At 47.3% G+C, this 22,540-nt stretch overlaps 1 protein-coding gene across 1 annotated transcript; it reads right to left on the bottom strand.

Moving 5' to 3' along the window:
• Positions 1-1,934: 1,934 nt before the first annotated feature.
• LOC306915895 (globoside alpha-1,3-N-acetylgalactosaminyltransferase 1-like) lies at positions 1,935-2,845 on the bottom strand (the record flags this gene model as incomplete). Its single annotated transcript, XM_079493555.1, is given in 2 exon segments — positions 1,935-2,272; positions 2,275-2,845. Coding segments are annotated over 2 exon segments (909 nt in total).
• Between the last annotated feature and the right edge of the window lie 19,695 nt (positions 2,846-22,540).

Genomic DNA, 22,540 nt, shown 5'->3' with positions numbered 1-22,540 from the left:
CCTTGCCGGATTGTGTTGCCTGCTGTTTTTCCGACCCTGGCAGACGAGGAGGACAGATTGGGCTGCTGCTCCCAGATCCGTTTCCAGACAATACAGAGAAAGAGACCTGACGAGTGTCTTCTGGTTCCTGTGCACGAGGCTGAGACAGACAGACTGATGGGACAGGGGGGTCATATATACAGTAACACATCTTGCTCTCTATCCAGCGCGCGCACACGCACACGCACACGCACACTACAGTCTACACGTGTGTGTAGACTGTAGTATGAACTGTAATGTGTGTAGTGTAAACCTGTGCAATGTACTGCCCCGCATACCGGTTGGTTTCAACACATGTTCTGGAGAAGCTCATCTGTCAAGAAGAGCTCAAAGAATGAGACTGGCTCACTGTTTGCATCCAGCTCCAGATGTCAGCATCTAAATTACAGAAATACGCAATTGTTAGCATTAAAGCATTGTTTTTATTCGTGTAGTATACATCTGGTGGAGCTGTTGCCCCCGCAACTCGACTATCGGATAATGGATAGGTTGAAAATGGATAGTATACATCTGCTGCCATTCTCACACAAGGAACGAACATTTCTCATCTTCAGATCAGATAGCCTATAAGGCACGCTACAATATAAAATAATTTTATTACCATGCAAGTGCATAGTATACAGTTTAGAATACAAAGTTATCATAGCCCGCATTCACTTCTCTTCTTCCCTCCTTCCTCCTCCAGATCCCACATCTTTGAATCATAGCTTCGAATTGACATATTGGTTGTTCAGTTTGACCCACCAGTTTTGGAGATATGGCTTATAGAGTAATGTCTTGCAGAAAACAGCGAGTTGAGAAAACAGGCTTGAAAGGTTCACTTCTGTGGTCTCTAACATTACACCTGCTAGTAACTCATCTTTGAAGAAAAAAAAAGGGGAAAAAAACAGTTCTCCTCTGGTGAAAAGCTGGAGGTTGCGCGATGGCAGGCTCTCAGTCAAATCTGGTCATTCATTTTTGTAAACCACTCTAGTCTACTTCCAGATAGGCTGGAGCCTTGCAAAAGCACCGTGAGCCTTCCCTCACCGTGCTCCGATGTCCTTTTGTGTTGCGTTGTCCTCGCTGACAAGACTTCCCAGGTAAGTGAACTCTTCAACATAGTTGAGGGTTTTCCATTCACAATGATTGGTGCATCTGAAGAAAAAAAAACAATAATCTTTCACTCCATGAAGCCTTGAATTCATTTCGCATTCCTAAGCCAATAATTTGATGAGTAGCGGACTCTCCGGTAGGAGACTCATCTGACCTGCTTCAAGCTACACTAATCCTGGAGGATGGCCATGGAGTTCAAGTCAACCAAAAAATTGGGGCGTGTAGTAGGCTACAGCGGCTAAGAGGAATGAATGATCAAAATGTTCATTTTGTGATACAAAAGCGTGAAATTTGGCATGAACATTCCACTGGGTCATTTAACTTTTTGGTCATCCGCGGGTCGAGCTTGTTAGCTCGTAGATCTGTCGAGTTCTACCAGCAAAGATCCCTCCCCGTTTTAACTGTGCGGAGTTCTCCGCCCTCTGGGTCTCGGTAGAGTTTGGATTTTGGACAGACAGACACACGCATCACACACAGCCGCACACACAGGAATACTGGTCCGGTCGAATTTCACACTGCGATTAAAACGAATCCTGGCGCGTAAGGGCGAGGGGTAAGCCCAGCACCTGTGGTAAGCACGCACCTCGAAAATAGCCACTCCACAAGCCCACAATGTGTTGCGTGCGTCTTCGACACGTTCTCACAGTCACACAAGACAAACAGCATGCCTGTCCTGGCTGCTTTTCAGTACAGACAGTTAACGGAACAGTAGCGTTTCCAGGAATTACATTTTGGGCAGGCAAGATGTGTCTTTTGGGGTCTAGAACTGAAGAAAGCTCCCATCTGCTTCTAATCCAGATATTTCAGACATTGGGTCTTATCTTGGTATAGTCCTTAATGACCGAAGAGAATCGGATGATTCTTATCTCGGGTTTTCTGGGATGGAAGTCCTGCCACAGATATTCCGGAGACAAAACCTTGGTGGGTTTATGGATCCACAGGTACCTGTTGAAGTGGCTCTCGTCTTGCCACAGAGCCTCTATTCCTTGCTGGGCATCCAGCTCAAAGTTGTGGCCGCACGTCGACACTAGATGATGGACGTAAGGCAGCTCTCCCCCAAATACAGCGGCCTGATAGTAGTAGTCACCGTCTTCAGGGGCCATATAGGCCTTTGAGGCTGGCCTGCGCTCGTAAGGAAACGCCTGCGCTCGGTGGCGTAATACCCTGGGTGTATTGCAGCAACCAGTTCGCCAAGAGTCTCAGTCCCCCACCGACCATGGAACTTGGCGTCAACATCGAAACAGAAGATGTAGTCGGCGTGGCCGCGTAGCTCCGTCTCTATTAACGCCTGAATCATTTTCATCCTCCCCGCTGTAATCTCTTGCCAGCGGTTGGACCCCGGCACGGACCTGATGACCAGCTCTCGACCGGCGCCCATGTCGATGGAAGGGACCTCTGCTGGCTGGTCCGTAAACACATAGTAGCGGATGTTGAAAGTGGAACCGACAAAAAAATGTCGTTCCGCCGTCTCCAGGAAATCCTTAAGGAACTGCGTATATTTACCGATCGCGAAGACGGTCACTGCTACAGTGACTTTGCGGTCTTTGTGCATGGCGTCTAACAGTGCAGGATCAAAGGTCGCATCCCATACAATTGGCGCTAGCCAGGGGGTCACGGCTGCAACGTCAGTACGCCACCCCCCATTCAGGATGTGGGGTTGATCAAAACGCAGGTTCGAATCTAGTCCAGTCAGACTGGGGCTCGCCGGATGCATTTGCGGATTTCGCGCTCCAGTTTGCATCAACAGCAGGCCCAGGATGAATACAGTAATGAATACAGTAATCAATATGGGCGAGTGTTTTTTTAAAAATAGATATGGCTTCATTTTCTCCTTCTTGGCTGGAATTGGCTGATATCGCTCGCTGACTGTATAGGTACAGTATAATTTATAGGCGTATATTGTGAAGTCATCTATGATGTCAGTACTGTGATGCCAGGCCATCTTTATTTGGAAACAGTGACAGCCTGAACCACCTGTGTGACCTCAAAGGAGGTAGAAAAAGTACTCACGTTTTTGAGCGGTGCTACCTGCACCGTGTGGCTTTTGAAAATTATGTTATATGGCAGCCAAGTCTATGGACTTCTTAATGTTTGTTTAGAGCACCTATGATGTAAATCGAATGGCAGCTAAGTCTATGGACTTAGTTTGTTTAGGGCCGCAGTTAAACAAACATTAACGACATGAGACGTCATGTGGCCGATAAAAATACAGCGGGTCCCCCTCACTTCACATAAGTGTGATTTTTTTGGAGGGGGAGGGGCATGAATAACAGTGCGTTTTATATTTATATCGGCCACATGATGTCTTACTAACTGACATTTAGTGCCCTATAACAAACATTAAAGTCCATAGACTTGGCTGGCAAATGATTTACGCCATATACTCTAAACAAACATTGACTTGGCTTGACTTGGCTGATGAAATCTTCAAAAGCCATGTATTGGAGGGCCCTCAAAAATCCACTGCACATCCGTGCGGAGGAACATGATATCCTATACCAAGATCTTCTCCCTGCATGTTGAACAGGCACTCTATACTGTGTCAACCTGTAGGAGTTGCTAGTGCAACGACAGAAATCAAATCACCCTTCCTGCCCAGCTTCTCACCCTCCAATGGCCAAACAAACTGGAGGCTACCGACCAAACAAGAGGATTCAAACCCTTTAGTCTCTGCGGTGGTGGACAAGAACCTTACCCCGGCACCACAATTTTGATACATTTGATTTGGCTTTGTTTTCTCTAGACCTTGGCTGAGTCATCGTTGACTTGTCTTCTGGCCAGTATGATGTAGAGAGGGTGCTCATGGATCTTTCATAAGGACCACAGTCGATAAGCCCCAGGCATTTTAAGATATTCAAGTGAGGGAAGTAAAAAGAGAAGAAAAAGAAAACAGTGGTGCACTGCGGTGGGGGTCAGGACAGACGGTTTTGGTGGTTGTCCGTCTGCACAGGAGCCCAGATAAAATATTAAACCAAATGAAATATTGATGCTGACAGTGACAGTGTTGTTCGGACACTCAATGTATAACAGCACCATTCCTTAAAAAGCTATTAGTACTTTGCATGTTGTGCCACACACGCACGCACGCACGCGCACACTAACCTTTTGAACGGGGGACCCCGGGCCCCCACGCTGACAAGCACTTGGAATTGTAAGAGTTGAAGCATTACATTTTGTTTGACTTTGTAAACTTTTTCATTACTTTTGAGGCTGTAAATGGTCAAAAGTAATTGTGATTTGTTGTTGACTGAGAAAACAACGTTACACATTTAGCAAATCATCGAGTATGTTAATACAATATAACTAGCACATTATGCAGTGGCTGGAGGTGGCCTGCCTACTCTTTGAAAACTCTTCATCATCATCATCGGTTTAAAGTCCGCTTTCCAGGCAGCGCTGGGTTGGACTTGTCTCTCGATATGGCTTTCTTCCACCGGGAATGGTCCATGGCCACCTCGTGATCGATGCTGAGCGCTTTCATGTCAGCCAACACGGTCGTCTGCCAGGTCTTCTAAAGGCTCATTCATAGCTGAAATAACGTTGAGCGGTGGCGAGTAAAAACAGAGAGAAGGGCTGGGGCGGTGGCGGTGGTTTGCTCTTCACCGCGGCTCGTGACGTCATGTTGTAGTTCGGTGGTCACCTCACCACCGAAAATCCATACTATGAATAACACTTTAGGCCGGTCTTCTTGTCCCCTCTAAGTTAATCTTCCATTGAGAAACTTCAACCCTGGTGTAGGTCATGACATGTTGACAATGTCAATAAAGTTATTTGAAGCAGACGGCGGACTGGATTGGTCACCATTGCAAGCTACCTACTCTCTCCGTTGGGAGCGGTACTTACTTACAACTTTGTAGCTTTAAAGGGTTAGTTCAGATGTTTAGACTTAAAGCTGTAGGAAATACTTGCCATTATTATAGTGGTTGCAAAGGTATAAATTATTGTTTGCTTGCAGTCCCGTGGTGGGAGGTCTGGTCTGGTTTTGGTGAATATTAAGTAGGCCTAGTTCTGTCAATTTGTGGGGGTCTGGGGGCCACGCATTCAAAAAAATGAATCCATAAAACTATCATCATTTCTATTGTTGACCTATTTCTACCATATAGCGCAACCTTTATTCAACTTTGACCCCTCTGTCACATGGAACTATTTTTTGTGTCCAGTATCACTACGCCAGCAGCAGCACATAGTTCCATCACTTCCATGTGACAGAGGGGTCAAAGTTGAACGAAAGTCGCGCCATATAGTAGAAATAAGTCAACAATACAAATGACGCTAATTTTGTGGATTAATTTATTTTTATTGCGTGGCCCCCCTGCAGTGACCCCCACTAAATGACCGGAACTATTTAATATTCACCAAAACCAGACCAGAGCTCCCACCACGGGACTCAAGCAAACAATTAATACCATTGCAACCGCTATATTAATGATAAGTATTTCCTACAGCTATAAGTCCAACAATCTGAACTAACCCTTTACAAGTTAAGCTATAGCTATAGGTATAGGGTTTGGAATAATATTCATTCTCTACTGCGTTGCATGTAATCGCTCAAGACAGATTTTCTAATTGCAATTTGTACCGGGTGCGTTCGCAGAGTGAACTTCACATAACCTGTGTGTCTGTGGAGAATGGTGAGAGTGGTCTATGCAGTATGCGGCGGCTGTGGGGATGATGGTATATGGTAGCTGTACCATTTGTCACCATGGCGCCCCGGGGACACGACCGCTCTGTGCCATTATATGGTTCTTATGTTGTTTATACTGGGTTTCTTAAACCCTTAGGCGTAGGCAGTGATTATATAATGTATAGTGTATAGGACCATACTACACTTTTGGATATAGATTTATGCCAGACAGACTTGCCAGGTTTCTGAACTTCCTGAACTCCTATGTCTCCGAAGTCTCTAAAACCAACATGTCACAGACTGCTTTTACCTGTAAGAGTAATTGACAAATACATCCCTCTTGATTATTTTAATTCTTGTTTGGCTGGCGCATTCACTATAGCAGCTCACAAGGAGAATTTGCGGCCTGATTTATTTGTTTGCAGGGTTGTTTGTTTGTCCATGGCGGTAACCGTTAGTAGCATTTGGCTCAGAAGCACCCCAAACTAAGTCTTGGCTGTAGCATGTCTTCCCTAATATAGATGGTTTGCAGGGGCATACCAGTATACTCACATAAAGACTAATGTTCACTTAATTTGAGATAGTGGGGGGTTTCAGGTTTTATTGCAAACCTGAAACCTGTCTATTCGAGCCAGGGTTAAAGCGTTATATAAATTAAATTAACCGAGGGTTGACTCAGGCTACTTTATTTTGTTTTTGGATGTGCATACAACTCTGGCTGTGTCGTCAAGTCAATTTGGCAGTGCTAATCATGGATACTGAGTTTCTAAAAAATATAGTACTTACAAAGGCAGATTTAGTTGATTTGGCAGGATATTTGGAATGGCCCAAAACTAGATATTAGATGTTAGATATATTGTTAAGGGGCCAGCTGTATCTGCCAAGCTTCTGGAGGTAATCCAGGCTCCAGTGGCTCCAATAGTTCCAGTCCAGAGCTGTTTGGTGGAACTATGTCACAGTGTCACGTGAACAGTATTATGCAACTAGAGACAATGAGGGTTGACGTAGCATTGGAAAGGGAGAGAGTAAAAGTACAGCAACTGAAATTGGATCTGAGAAAGCATCACATGAGTCATTAATGGCCATTGGCATTAGTGAATCTACAGGCGTGTAGCTGGTTTTGATATTGCTGAAAGCTTGCATCTGTCTAAATTTGAAGAAAAGGACCCAGACTTAGTTGTTACATTGTTTGAGTGTGTGTACTGTGTAGAGGTTAAACATTGATGTTGCAGTCAGTGGGAGTGTGCTTTCACAGACAAGGCCCGGAGGAGCATCTGTAGCTGCTCAGTGGCGTATGCAGGAATTAATTATTACCGTGGCCTGGGAAAGTCTGCCTGGGTACACTGTGCGTGCGCAAGATTTTGGCATTAATTAATTAATTAATTAATACTAATTTTGTATTAATTAATACACATTTTTGCCTTCAATTTCATAAAGATATTAAGTCAGGTGTCTTAGAGATTGACAGGTGTAATGTCAGGCTGCTACAAGACACTTCATCCCATCACATGTACTGTACTCAGTGTACTGTCACTGTACTGTACTGTACTGGCACACCCGAAATCATCATATATACAGTTTATATGTGCGTGTGTGTTTGTGTGTGTGTTAGGTTGCGCACAGGTGGTGAAAAACAGCCATGCTGTTTTCATGCTCATACCCACCCAGCCACCCAGCCAGCCACCCACCCACACACATAGCTCCATAAGGGAGTGGTTGCACCACTCAAAAATCACACCTTTGTCTTCAATGTTTGTGTTTACACAAACATTCAAAGCTGGCCATCCATTGTCAATGGCATTCAATGTTTGTGTTAACACAATGTTTGTTTACACAAACCCTCAGCTGGACATACTGTATGTAGGAGCGCTCCTCAAAAACCATAAAACAACAACATGCACACTCTCCCAGGCAGCCTACTAGCCTATAGTATTGAAGCATAAGTATTGTGTTGAGTATTGAAGACTGCAGAGTGTAACAACAGCTAGTTTCTTTCAACTCACTTCCAAATTACATATTAGCAAGATAGCACCCATAGACTGTAAAAAAAATAGATAGCACCCCATAGCATAGCAGCAGACAACATGGGCACAATCAATGAAAATCCAATTCAGCAATACATTACAATTCAATTATGACTTTTGATGTCTTCAATCATGTAGTAATCCATAATCAAGGGCGGGCGCTGTTGTGGAGTTGCCCAGTAAAGCTGAAGTCCTCAGGATACAACTGTTGTACAGTATAGGCTAGCTCCTCTAGGGACTGCTGACTTCCTTTCTTTCCAAAAACTTTGCAATAGACGTTTGACATTGTGAGGCTAACATTTAGGATACTCTCAGAGAGGCTTCTCATTAATATTTAATCATAAACAAAGACACAAGTTTCTGGTGTTAAGAAAAACAAATCTGCCACATTCTAGAAACAAGCACATGATGACAGCAGGCATCAGGCAGGCATGACCAATCAATCTATGCAGGTACAGATGGACAAACTAGGCAGTGCCAGTGGCTACGGATCCAAATAGGAAAAGATGAATAATAATACACCCACTGCGGCATATTTTGCTAAATAGTGATTGTATTCACAATATGTTATACAATGACGCTACTGTCATCATACGATATTAAAAAAATAAAATAAAATTGTGGCTGGGCCCAGTTCAGACATAGGTGGGCCTAGGCCCAGGTATAGGACCACCCTCCTGCATGGCTGCAGAAGGAGCGAGTGCATTCTCCGGCAACAGCAACACATGACAACAGCAACTGGCCCGGAAGTGTTTCCTCCTGCGGTCCGTGCGGTCCGGTCCAGACGCGGTAACTGCCGATAGCAGCTGTGGCAGTGTACCGTGGCTCCCGACATACGTTGCCGGTAAGACACAAGCGTGGCTGGTTAAAACTCATCTGTGGCTCCCGACATGCATTGCCGGTCACAAATCACCCGTTGCTTCCCTGTGAGCTTAGGGTTAGGTTTTCGTTAGCTCTGGTCCATAACCCTAATGCTTAATTCTGCCTTGCATTACGACTATGGGACCGATGGCTTCTAGCTCTCAAATGAAACGCAGACCAGCCTCTCCTCTGTAGTGAAAATCTAAAGAATGTTTTACCTACTCCCCATAAAGACGTTTTTTCTCCTTTTCTACCTCTGTCACACAGGTTGAAGAGCGCATCGCTACATGTCTGGCTGACACAATGGGAGAAGGATTGCTGAGGTGGAGCGCCACGGCTACGTCAGTTCCCAGTTATTGTAGTTACCCAAGCCGCGCTACTCATATGAGCGCTTGTGGTGACTGGAAGTGAACCAAGAACAAGGACAAGCGATCTATACGTACTGAGCTACCTGCAAAACTATGCATAATAATAAACAAGACATTTTAGTTGAGCCACCTGATCTTGTCTATGAACTATGTAAATTATTTCCTGTGTCACACAAAATGATCTCACCTGCACACACGTGTGTTTTGATCCCAAACCTGAAACCTGTCTATTTTGAGCCATGGGATCACATTTTGGCTTTGATGCCTACAGTATATTATGGTATGTTCACCAAACAAGATTTAATGGGGCTTTCACAGTAAAAAGCCATATGTTAAAGGTATATTCAGTGATTTCTCTTCATTCAAATATCACTTATTTTTTCTTTTTATTTGGATAATCCTCCCTACTATAGAGTGTGCTGACCATATAAGGAGTTCCTCCCTGTCCCCAGTGAGCCCCTGGGGTAAAAAAAACACTAGTTTCAGTTTTGGTGGCGGGTGGCAAAGTCTTCATCCAATCAGGATGAGAGGGGCCTTCCTCCAATCATGTGTGGGGGCGGGCCTTGGTGCACATTCTGTTGCACTTCCCCCCACTGTAGAGTGTGTGCATGTGCACATTTTGTTACCGGGGCGGACTGGGTGGTTTTCCAAATCACCCAAATCACTGAATGCTCCTTTAAGTGCAATGGTGTCATGTAGGCCTAAACTTATTTAAGCCATCCTGTGTTAACCTTGCCTCTGAGGTCTACAGACATATTGGATTCTCATATTGGAGTCTGTAAGATCAGTAGGCACAACGTTGGATGGAGATGGATGGACTAGATTTCAGAAAGGTTAATGCTGTCACCAAACCTGACTGTGTTATCCAATGCCTCGTATGAAGGACTGCATTGATCAGGTGGGAAGTGAAAGGTTATTGGCAGATTCCACTGACAGCAAAAGCCAAGAAAATTCCATCTTTCATCATGTAATGGGGGTTGATTTCCTATTCTGTCATGCCTTTTTGGTATGAGAAACCCTCCAGCAGCATTTCAGCACCTGATGAACAGGGTGTTAGCTGGTCGGACAGGATGTGCAGCCTGTTTGGATGCATGTGGTGTTCAGTGACACATGGGAAGCTCATGTTCCACGCGTGAATGCAGTATTATACCTGATTTATACTTGGTTGAGTGCTTTGTCATGCGGCAAAATTAGTAGCTCTACAAGCTCACAAGGCGTTGTTGTGCTCTCATTATAGGTATTTTTTTTAAAGATGTTCAAAAAAATCTGAATAATGTCAAAGACTAAGTTAGTAGCTCACAACGAGTTGTGACATGTTGCTTATATAAGGTTTAGGAGGTTAACCTTTTTATGCTGTCCCACGACATGAGTGTAATCAACACAGCAAAAATCTGTCGCGGAGGACCTTCGCAGAGGGTGTTTCGTACCTCGACGGAGATGCACAACATTACATTCACTTCCTCTGGCCTAAATGGGCGTGTCCGAGGTTCCCCCATAAATAAGCGAGTTGTGGTCTGGCATGGCCAGCAGCTGTGCCCAGCGGGAGAGCTCACAGGCAGTGAGGACACTCAATGCTCATCTCTGGCAGCTTGTCTGCAAACGATTTATACATTTTAGGTATATGAAATAGTCCATGCACGTGCTCAATCTTGACTAAAGGTGGTGTAAGTGAAATCTTTTTTAAAACAGAAAGTTGTTGCAAAACTTATTTCATATAATACTTCTATAATAGAGAATTTATCCTTCCAGTTTCAAGAGCTTTTTGCTGACTCCGTCTCTGGTGGCGGTTGCTCCTCTCCATACACAATGCATTGAACCTTGATGTTTTCTCAGAAAACATCAAGGTTCACACACACACACATGCACGCACACACATGCATACATACACCGCAGAGTGAATGAATCCATGCCCGGGGGAGAGACCAGCAGCAGACTCATTTTCTGGGTAAAAAGCAGCAGTAATCCAGTGGACGTTTGCCAGCTTGCTAACTATAACATCCACCATGCCAACCCGCTAACACACTGCCCACATGGGCCCATGTAGGACACAGCGGCTCAGGTTCAGGGAGGCGGAGGTGTTGCAAGAAGCCAGATCGCTGTCCTGCTGGATGTGAGAGAGGCCTGCAGCTGGAGAGAGGCTGCTCACTGGGACATCATCTGGATGTGTGAGAGGCCTGCAGCTGGAGAGAGGCTGCTCACTGGGACATCATCTGCTGGATGTATGAGAGGCCTGCAGCTGGAGAGAGGCTGCTCACTGGGACATCATCTGCTGGATGTGAGAGAGGCCTGCAGCTGGAGAGAGGCTGCTCACTGGGACATCATCTGCTGGATGTATGAGAGGCCTGCAGCTGGAGAGAGGCTGCTCACTGGGACATCATCTGCTGGATGTGAGAGAGGCCTGCAGCTGGAGAGAGGCTGCTCACTGGGACATCATCTGCTGGATGTATGAGAGGCCTGCAGCTGGAGAGAGGCTGCTCACTGGGACATCATCTGCTGGATGTGAGAGAGGCCTGCAGCTGGAGAGAGGCTGCTCACTGGGACATCATCTGCTGGATGTGAGAGAGGCCTGCAGCTGGAGAGAGGCTGCTCACTGGGACATCATCTGGATGTGTGAGAAGCCTGCAGCTGGAGAGAGGCTGCTCACTGGGACATCATCTGTCCTGCTGGATGTATGAGAGGCCTGCAGCTGGAGAGAGGCTGCTCACTGGGACATCATCTGCTGGATGTGAGAGAGGCCTGCAGCTGGAGAGAGGCTGCTCACTGGGACATCATCTGGATGTGTGAGAGGCCTGCAGCTGGAGAGAGGCTGCTCACTGGGACATCATCTGCTGGATGTATGAGAGGCCTGCAGCTGGAGAGAGGCTGCTCACTGGGACATCATCTGTCCTGCTGGATGTATGAGAGGCCTGCAGCTGGAGAGAGGCTGCTCACTGGGACATCATCTGCTGGATTTATGAGAGGCCTGCAGCTGGAGAGAGGCTGCTCACTGGGACATCATCTGCTGGATGTATGAGAGGCCTGCAGCTGGAGAGAGGCTGCTCACTGGGACATCATCTGCTGGATTTATGAGAGGCCTGCAGCTGGAGAGAGGCTGCTCAGTGGGACATCATCTGCTGGATGTATGAGAGGCCTGCAGCTGGAGAGAGGCTGCTCACTGGGACATCATCTGCTGGGCTTCCACTGCATGGGATCTTAACTCACATCACATCAGTGCGCGCACATGCACGCACGCACGCACGCACGCACGCACGCACGCACGCACGCACGCACGCACGCACGCACGCACGCACGCACGCACGATGACTCTAAAAGGAGGTTTCTCTGTGCACAAGCTTATAGGACAGATGAGGAGAGCATAGAGCATATAACATTTATCTCCCTCTGTGGATGTGTGTGTGTGTGTGTGTGTGTGTGTGTGTGTGTGCGTGCGTGCGTGCGTGCGTGCGTGCGTGCGTGCGTGCGTGCGTGCGTGCGTGCGTGCGTGCGTGCGTGCGTGCGTGCGTGCGTGCATGTGCGTGTGCGTGTGCCACATGCGAGCCGAGATGAGCACCAAGCATGGCGGATACGAGGTGTGGGCGGGTGCGAACGATGGTGACATCATCACCGCCCCGCCATCCCCGGCCCGCGTCCTCTCTCCCATGCTGCGTCCTGGACGCTGACAGCTCCTCCATTGTTCCTGGCGTGCGTGGGCCCCCCCGAGGCATATCCCATGTGTTAGAAATCATCCGCCCACGTGCTGCTGCAGACAGGGGCCCACGACTGTGAAACTGTATACTGGGAGCCTGTGGGCCGCAGGACGGGGCCCTGATGAAAGACAGTGCGACTGTGGGGAGAATAACACAGGCCAGACTCTGAGACACTAGACACACACACACACACACACACACACACACACACACACACACACACACACACACACACACACACACAAGACACACAAACACACACACACTAGACACACACACACACACACACACACACACACACACACACACACACACACACAAGCTTGTATTACTGTACTTATGAGGACAGCAACATTTTTTAGAAGAAGGCAGATTTTGTGAATGCCAATTTATTTTGCCATTCTTTTGGCCTGTAACCATGATGCCAATTCTACAAGCTCACCCGCTGTGGCGTGTTGTGAGCTTGTAGATCTGCTATATTCGGTGCACAACACCGTTACGCAATTGAGTATATATATCAGGCATAATTCCAAGTTAACCCTGACTCCGAAACCGAACCTCTAAATGTCTAATCCTGACTCTAAGCCCAATCTTTTCCAAATTGGAAGGAAGCCTATAACGCTAAAAAAAAATACATTTCTTAAAAGAACAATTTCTCTTGTGGAGACCAGGGAAATGGAACCCACAATGTCTCAATTTCTACTATACTTGTGGGGACATTTGGCACTCACAAGTAATACAAGCACACACACACACACACACACACACACACACACACACACACACACATAGACTCACAAGCACATTGTCACGCCACAAGCTCTTAGTGCCCAGACTCCGTCTGTGGGGTTGATGGGAGTTGGAGTGTGGGAGGGGAGGTGAGTGCTGGCTGGCTGGCTGGGTAGATAGATGGATAGATGTGATGCTGGTGGACGATGGATGGATGGCTGGCTGGCTGGCTAGATGGATATATGTGATGCTGGCTGGCTGGGTATATAGATGTGATGCTGGCTGGCTGGCTGGCTGGGTAGATGTATAGATGTGATGCTGGCTGGGTAGATGTATAGATGTGATGCTGGCTGGCTGGGTAGATGTATAGATGTGATGCTGGCTGGGTAGATGTATAGATGTGATGCTGGCTGGCTGGGTAGATGTATAGATGTGATGCTGGCTGGGTAGATGTATAGATGTGATGCTGGCTGGGTAGATGTATAGATGTGATGCTGGCTGGCTGGGTAGATGTATAGATGTGATGCTGGCTGGGTAGATGTATAGATGTGATGCTGGCTGGCTGGCTGGGTAGATGTATAGATGTGATGCTGGCTGGGTAGATGTATAGATGTGATGCTGGCTGGCTGGGTAGATGTATAGATGTGATGCTGGCTGGGTAGATGTATAGATGTGATGCTGGCTGGGTAGATGTATAGATGTGATGCTGGCTGGGTAGATGTATAGATGTGATGCTGGCTGGGTAGATGTATAGATGTGATGCTGGCTGTGGGTAGATGTATAGATGTGATGCTGGCTGGGTAGATGTATAGATGTGATGCTGGCTGGGTAGATGTATAGATGTGATGCTGGCTGGCTGGGTAGATGTATAGATGTGATGCTGGCTGGGTAGATGTATAGATGTGATGCTGGCTGGCTGGGTAGATGTATAGATGTGATGCTGGCTGGCTGGGTAGATGTATAGATGTGATGCTGGCTGGGTAGATGTATAGATGTGATGCTGGCTGGGTAGATGTATAGATGTGATGCTGGCTGGGTAGATGTATAGATGTGATGCTGGCTGGCTGGGTAGATGTATAGATGTGATGCTGGCTGGGTAGATGTATAGATGTGATGCTGGCTGGCTGGGTAGATGTATAGATGTGATGCTGGCTGGCTGGGTAGATGTATAGATGTGATGCTGGCTGGGTAGATGTATAGATGTGATGCTGGCTGGGTAGATGTATAGATGTGATGCTGGCTGGGTAGATGTATAGATGTGATGCTGGCTGTGGGTAGATGTATAGATGTGATGCTGGCTGGGTAGATGTATAGATGTGATGCTGGCTGGGTAGATGTATAGATGTGATGCTGGCTGTGGGTAGATGTATAGATGTGATGCTGGCTGGGTAGATGTATAGATGTGATGCTGGCTGGGTAGATGTATAGATGTGATGCTGGCTGGGTAGATGTATAGATGTGATGCTGGCTGGCTGGGTAGATGTATAGATGTGATGCTGGCTGGGTAGATGTATAGATGTGATGCTGGCTGGGTAGATGTATAGATGTGATGCTGGCTGTGGGTAGATGTATAGATGTGATGCTGGCTGGGTAGATGTATAGATGTGATGCTGGCTGTGGGTAGATGTATAGATGTGATGCTGGCTGTGGGTAGATGTATAGATGTGATGCTGGCTGGGTAGATGTATAGATGTGATGCTGGCTGTGGGTAGATGTATAGATGTGATGCTGGCTGGGTAGATGTATAGATGTGATGCTGGCTGGGTAGATGTATAGATGTGATGCTGGCTGGGTAGATGTATAGATGTGATGCTGGCTGGGTAGATGTATAGATGTGATGCTGGCTGGGTAGATGTATAGATGTGATGCTGGCTGGGTAGATGTATAGATGTGATGCTGGCTGGGTAGATGTATAGATGTGATGCTGGCTGTGGGTAGATGTATAGATGTGATGCTGGCTGGGTAGATGTATAGATGTGATGCTGGCTGGGTAGATGTATAGATGTGATGCTGGCTGGGTAGATGTATAGATGTGATGCTGGCTGGGTAGATGTATAGATGTGATGCTGGCTGGCTGGCTGGTTATCTAGATGTATAGATGTGATGCTGGCTGTGGGTAGATGTATAGATGTGATGCTGGCTGGCTGGCTGGTTATCTAGATGTATAGATGTGATGCTGGCTGGCTGGCTGGTTATCTAGATGTATAGATGTGATGCTGGCTGGCTGGCTGGTTATCTAGATGTATAGATGTGATGCTGGCTGGCTGGATGTATAGATGTGATGCTGGCTGGCTGGCTGGCTGGGTAGATGTATAGATGTGATGCTGGCTGGCTGGCTGGCTGGGTAGATGTATAGATGTGATGCTGGCTGGCTGGATAGATGTATAGATGTGATGCTGGCTGGCTGGCTGGCTGGGTAGATGTATAGATGTGATGCTGGCTGGCTGGTTATCTAGATGTATAGATGTGATGCTGGCTGGCTGGTTATCTAGATGTATAGATGTGATGCTGGCTGGCTGGCTGGCTGGGTAGATGTATAGATGTGATGCTGGCTGGCTGGTTATCTAGATGTATAGATGTGATGCTGGCTGGGTAGATGTATAGATGTGATGCTGGCTGGCTGGTTATCTAGATGTATAGATGTGATGCTGGCTGGCTGGCTGGCTGGGTAGATGTATAGATGTGATGCTGGCTGGCTGGCTGGCTGGGTAGATGTATAGATGTGATGCTGGCTGGCTGGATAGATGTATAGATGTGATGCTGGCTGGCTGGCTGGCTGGTTATCTAGATGTATAGATGTGATGCTGGCTGGCTGGTTATCTAGATGTATAGATGTGATGCTGGCTGGCTGGTTATCTAGATGTATAGATGTGATGCTGGCTGTGGGTAGATGTATAGATGTGATGCTGGCTGGCTGGCTGGTTATCTAGATGTATAGATGTGATGCTGGCTGGCTGGCTGGTTATCTAGATGTATAGATGTGATGCTGGCTGTCTGGCTGGTTATCTAGATGTATAGATGTGATGCTGGCTGGCTGGCTGGCTGGGTAGATGTATAGATGTGATGCTGGCTGTCTGGCTGGTTATCTAGATGTATAGATGTGATGCTGGCTGGCTGGCTGGCTGGGTAGATGTATAGATGTGATGCTGGCTGGCTGGTTATCTAGATGTATAGATGTGATGCTGGCTGTCTGGCTGGTTATCTAGATGTATAGATGTGATGCTGGCTGGCTGGCTGGCTGGGTAGATGTATAGATGTGATGCTGGCTGGCTGGCTGGTTATCTAGATGTATAGATGTGATGCTGGCTGGCTGGCTGGTTATCTAGATGTATAGATGTGATGCTGGCTGTCTGGCTGGTTATCTAGATGTATAGATGTGATGCTGGCTGGCTGGATAGATGTATAGATGTGATGCTGGCTGGCTGGGTAGATGTATAGATGTGATGCTGGCTGGCTGGGTAGATGTATACAGTAGATGTGATGCTGGCTGGTTATCTAGATGTATAGATGTGATGCTGGCTGGCTGGCTGGGTAGATGTATCTATGTGATGCTGGCTGGCTGGCTGGGTATATAGATGGATAGATGTAATGCTGGCTGGCTGGCTGGGTAGATGTATAGATGTGATGCTGGCTGGCTGGCTATATACGTAGATAGATGGATAGATGTGATGCTGGCTGGCTGGCTGGGTATATAGATGGATAGATGTGATGCTGGCTGGGTATATAGATGGATAGATGTGATGCTGGTGGAGGATGGATGGATGGATGGATGGATGGATGGATGGATGGATGGATGGGGACTGTAGGATACTTCTGGTTCTGCTCAAAAGAACTTTGGAAGGAAGCCTTTCTTCACTGGCACGGGTGAATGCAGTCACACTCCCACCGATCATTAAAACAGACTAGGAGGGGAGGGGGTGGGGGGTTGGGGGTCACTACGATTTTATTAGCGTTGCGCTCTCATTGTGAGATTGCATCAACATTATTGAAATCATCTGCAGACTATAGTTGCAACTATTTTCTGTTTGTTTTGATCTGCTCCGGTGCCAGATGATTGGTACATGAGGTCCACACAGTGGATATAGAGCCCCAACGAGGATTTAATATTGAATTTGAAGAGTCAAATATACTTTTTATGTGACTCACACTGCACGCTATGACTTTCTCCTATATGTGGCAGTCACCACCCATCTGGTATTACACAAAGAAAAGTCCTCAGTTAAAAGGGAAAGACTAAAGACAAAGACAAAATGGAACATTTGTGATTTTGATATCCTTCAGATACCCCAAGAAGTCGGTTCACAACAATGCCAGTCAGTGAGGAAAATGTACAGAAGAAGGTGAAGTAACTTTAGGATGTTGTCATGCAGTCATGCGTGCAAACCTGTTTCCTCTCATCCAAAGTGTTGGTGGCTGAACTCTGTTCAGTGTACGGGGGGGGGGGGGGGGGGGGGAACCCCGAGGCACAGCGTCATATTTCACCTCCACCGCTTCAAAATGACACCTTTGTTCAAACAAAAAAGTCCTGACCTTGAGGTGTTGCAGCTACTGGGCCGCGCTACATATTGATTGTGTTTCTTTCGAGCTTTCCATTGTTGGATCGTGTTCATCGCTTTCTTTTACGAGGGCACCTTTACTTGAAAACCTCCGCCATCGCTCGACGAAAACTTAAACTTGCGTGGAAACCAAAATCCCTGGAATTTATTGGCCATAGTAAATGTGCAGCTGATGCACGCCAACCCCTGCTATTTATTGATCGACCGTTGAATGTTAAACGTCTAACCTTTCACTCCAGCACAAAAGGCCCTTTTGAGATCAGCCCTCCTCCTGGCATAATGTGTGAGCAAATAGCTTGATGCTACACCGATGATATCATTTATCACTTGCAATGATAGGTGGAACGGCCCAACTATGTTTTTTCATATCATTCATCATTTGCAGTGATAGGTAGAATGGCCTGTGCTTTTTCATTTATATCTGCATTGGGACCAACAATTACAACCTCTGGGCCCCCCTGAGTATCTTTCAGATAAGTTAGGTACAATAATATTTTATCTGTAGTTTTGGCTGGCTTCTACACTAAAAATGAAAATACACACATGCGCGCGCACGCACGCACGCACGCACGCACGCACGCACGCACGCACGCACGCACGCACAGCCCCACACACAAATTCACACACACACACACACACACACACACACACACACACACACACACACACACACACACACACACACACACATTTAGCATATCTTACGTTTGTAGGTCATGGCCACAACTCAGTTAAAATTTAAACGATTTCTTCAGAATTAGTTGTGGACCATTCTTAACCTCACCGTGACCCACAGACAGGTCATGAAAAAGAAAGCCCACACCGCTTAAGGAGAAATTTTCCAGTTGCACATGAGGCTGGACCGAGGCTCCCAAATACATCTTAACACTCAGATCAGATTTCCTTTTTTCCATTTTCCATTTTTCCACTTTGTATAGTGAGTGAAAACTTCCACATACTTGGATGCAAGAATCTTTCATCTTTACTGCTCAGACGTTTGGTCAGACAGAACTTGAGAACCACCACAAAATATACAGATATGCAAGTCATCACTGCTTAACACCTGCAAGCACCAGAGCATGTGGCATCACCTGTAGAAAGTTGGTTGTTTAAATAATGGCCCGTCCATGTATTGTATTCTGTGTTCTGTGTATGTTCTGATGATGGTCTTTTAGACTTCAGCAATAAAGTTGAAATTAAATGAAACAGCTCTGGAAGGAGCTTCAAAATTAAGCTATAGCTTTGAGTTGGACATTAATGGCATCTGCAGTCTCCCAGTTGATGGGTGTATATATGGAGATATGCTTTTATGAAACCAGATTCTTGAAGCCAGAGTCCAACTGGATCTAGAGACAACCGGCGTCTTTGTTGTCCGAGGACGCGGCCGTCTGGCAGCTGTGACACCTTTATGACAGCAGGCTGATCCAAGTGCACTCTGGGAGCCCTCGCATTGATGGATGATTGCTGTGCTGCCCGGTGCCATTGCTGCCAGGGCCATTTCCCCAACGCCGCTCAAACCTGCGCCGTTTAGACGGGGGATCTGCGGAGAGGGAGGCGGTCTGGAGATCTGTTGAGAAGCAGGCTCAAAGAGCTTTTGTCTGTGATGGAGAGGCTTGCTGTTGGTGGTGGCGGGTGGGAAGGGCTAGACGAGGGATTGTCTTACCCCGGAGACAAAGGCCACTGTTCTAGCTCCGAGTGTGACACACTGTTGGTGTATTTTGATATGTTCTTTATAGATCTGCATCCATCCTTTTACGGTATGATTTGTATCCTTTATGGAGTTTTCCAGACGTTGAATGTGAAAAACGCTTTTCTGCTACAAGATGAAGAATATAAGGCTAAATTGGAGATGAACTTACTAGCATTATGTAGCATATAATGACTTTTTTTTCTTAGAATTGCAGTGGAGTAGATCCTTTTTATGTCAGGTTGATATTAGATGCAGCCAGGCGATCCAAATGAAAGATTTTGCTCAGCTCTGTGGCCCAGTTTCAAGAACTCTAGTCTTACCCACCAGGGGACCCAGGCTCATTAAAACATTCTCAAGCTTTAGTCCTGTGGGAGCTCACCAGAAACTACAGAGCCATTTTGGATCCTGACCAACAGTTCAAGAAACCCCAACTAAGAGCTATACACTGACAGTGGAAAATGCTATAGGGCCACCTGCTCTTTCCATGATATGCTGGTAGAATATAAGATCCCTTATTTATTTATTTCTCTCATTATATCCAAAATGATCACAAACTGAAGATGCTGATGAAGCCCAGACTATGGATTTATGGCAAAAGAAGAGCACTAACAGACAATGACGAAGGAGCATGTATATTTAAATGATTCTATAGGTTATGGCAGGAGCTAAACTGTATGTGGACTAGTAGGACTACCTAAAATCATTCAGCACCGATTTGGTCCCATATTGTAGAATGGGAAGGTTATTACGACCGTAGGTTGCATTTACCATGAAAACCCATGCATCTCCCGTCAGTTAGTCATGCCTCCATATATGGTCCTGCCTCGTGACATCACGCCTCCATATATGGTCACGCCTCGTGACATCACGCCTCCATTTGGTCACGCCTCGTGACATCACGCCTAATGATGTGTCCTGCCTCGTGACGTGTCACGCCACCATATGGCCATCTCCATATGAAGATCACGACACTGACCTCATCTAACTCTGGATATCCATACATGGAGAAGACTGGATCATCACCTAGATCTGCATATATGGAGCTGACCTGTTCTGACATTCCATATGTTGATCCCTCCCCACCCGTCCTTCCTGTTCTGACATTCCATATGTTGATCTGACCTCATCAAACCCTGTACACTCAAGACACGCTCCATATATGGCCAGTACAGAATTCATTCCATATATTGATCTGAACTCCCATGCCAAAGCGCCAGCGCTCGCCCAGCAGTCTGCCGTCACCCAGGCGGATGCATGCACGCGACCTCGCCCCATAGTAGCACCATGGCTACTTGCAGAGTAGTCAAGAACACCACTATGTTTGCAGATTGTTGAGAACCCCACTGTTGTTGCAGAATTGTTGAGAACAGCATCATGGCTACTTGCAGCACTGTTGAGAACCGCTCATCCGGTCGGCTTCACACTCGACACGGCACTCCCATGGGTGATGGGTTCTCAAGATAGGACAGACAGACAGACAGACAGACAGACAGACAGACAGACAGACAGACAGACAGACAGACAGACAGACAGACAGACAGACAGACAGACAGACAGACAGACAGACATGTGCATAACACACACGCGTACACATGCGTATTGCGTGCGTGCACGCACGCACGCACGCACGCACGCACGCACGCACGCACGCACGCACGCACGCACGCACGCACGCACGCACGCACGCACGCACGCACGCACGCACGCACGCACGCACGCACGCGTCATTTAGCGTTCGCGTTGCGCGGTTCCGGGAGAACAAGACCCTCCACATTCAGTCCACTGGGCAAACATCGTGATTGAGTGGTCCTCTGTGTGATGCTTTGCAGAGCCAAACTGCCGCGGCATTTCCTGGCTCCGTGCCAAGAGCGGGGGACAGCAGGGTCAGCAGGTATACCAGCCACATGGAGCAGCAGCCCGCGGGGGTCCTGAGACCCCGGGCTCCCCGGTATCCCACCCGGCTGAAGACGACGCCAACGCCCAGAGGAGCCCTTTTTGCAGGAAGTCTCGGATAATTTAATGTTGCGCGGCTCCCAGACCCGGGCCCGCGTTGTGAATGATTGTGCAATGGAAATGGAAGATTTATCACCCCTGCAGGAGCCGCTAATCACGGGAGACGAGGGGGGTGGGGGGGGGAGGGGGTGGACGGACGCTGGAGAGGATGAGCATATCGAGGGCCTTGCCGGTGACTCTCGCTGACCACATCCGACTGCGTATACGCGCCGGAGCCCCGACTTGCCAGACTTGCTCTGTTACCCCCGGGGCACTCGGGCTGACACGCATGCAAGCTTGCACGCATGCAGGCATGCACATACAGATGCGCGGGCCAACCTGCTCACACACACACACACACACACACACACACACACACACACACACACACACACACACACACACACACACACTTGCAGGCCTCCCTCAACACAACGGCCGTCTTGGGAGGATGTGCGGAAGACATCGCACATTTCCTCCTCTCGTCTCCGCTGTTCAGAGGTCTCTGTCTCGCACGTGTAAGAGGCTGAAAACAGAAGACCAAAAGGGGCCGAAAGAAGAGGAGGAATACATCTGCAGGTGGCCTAAAATAACAATAAGGATGAAAAGAAAGAAAGGATGTGTGTCCATGTCTCTTGATCCCTTCTCTTAGTCTCGGCAAGCTACAGTGGGTGTAGCTACAGGGGTTGTCTGGGGTGGGGGAGGGGGGGGGGGGGGTGACAGGAGATAAGGGCAGACAAGAAGGGCAGGGGGAAAAGGAGAACAGTCTTGTTACATTAAGTTTCTCTGGGGTCCGTTCCATTTGACGAAACGCAGAGTGCTTTATATCCTCTCCTCTGCTTGGCAGGCCTCATGCTAGGTGAGACGGACATGTCTGGG

Source organism: Electrona antarctica (assembly GCF_951216825.1).
Source record: "Electrona antarctica genome assembly, chromosome: 22".
NCBI lineage: Eukaryota > Metazoa > Chordata > Actinopteri > Myctophiformes > Myctophidae > Electrona > Electrona antarctica.
The sequence above is the reverse complement of the archived record's forward strand: the minus strand, read 5'-3'. Positions and strand labels throughout refer to the sequence as shown.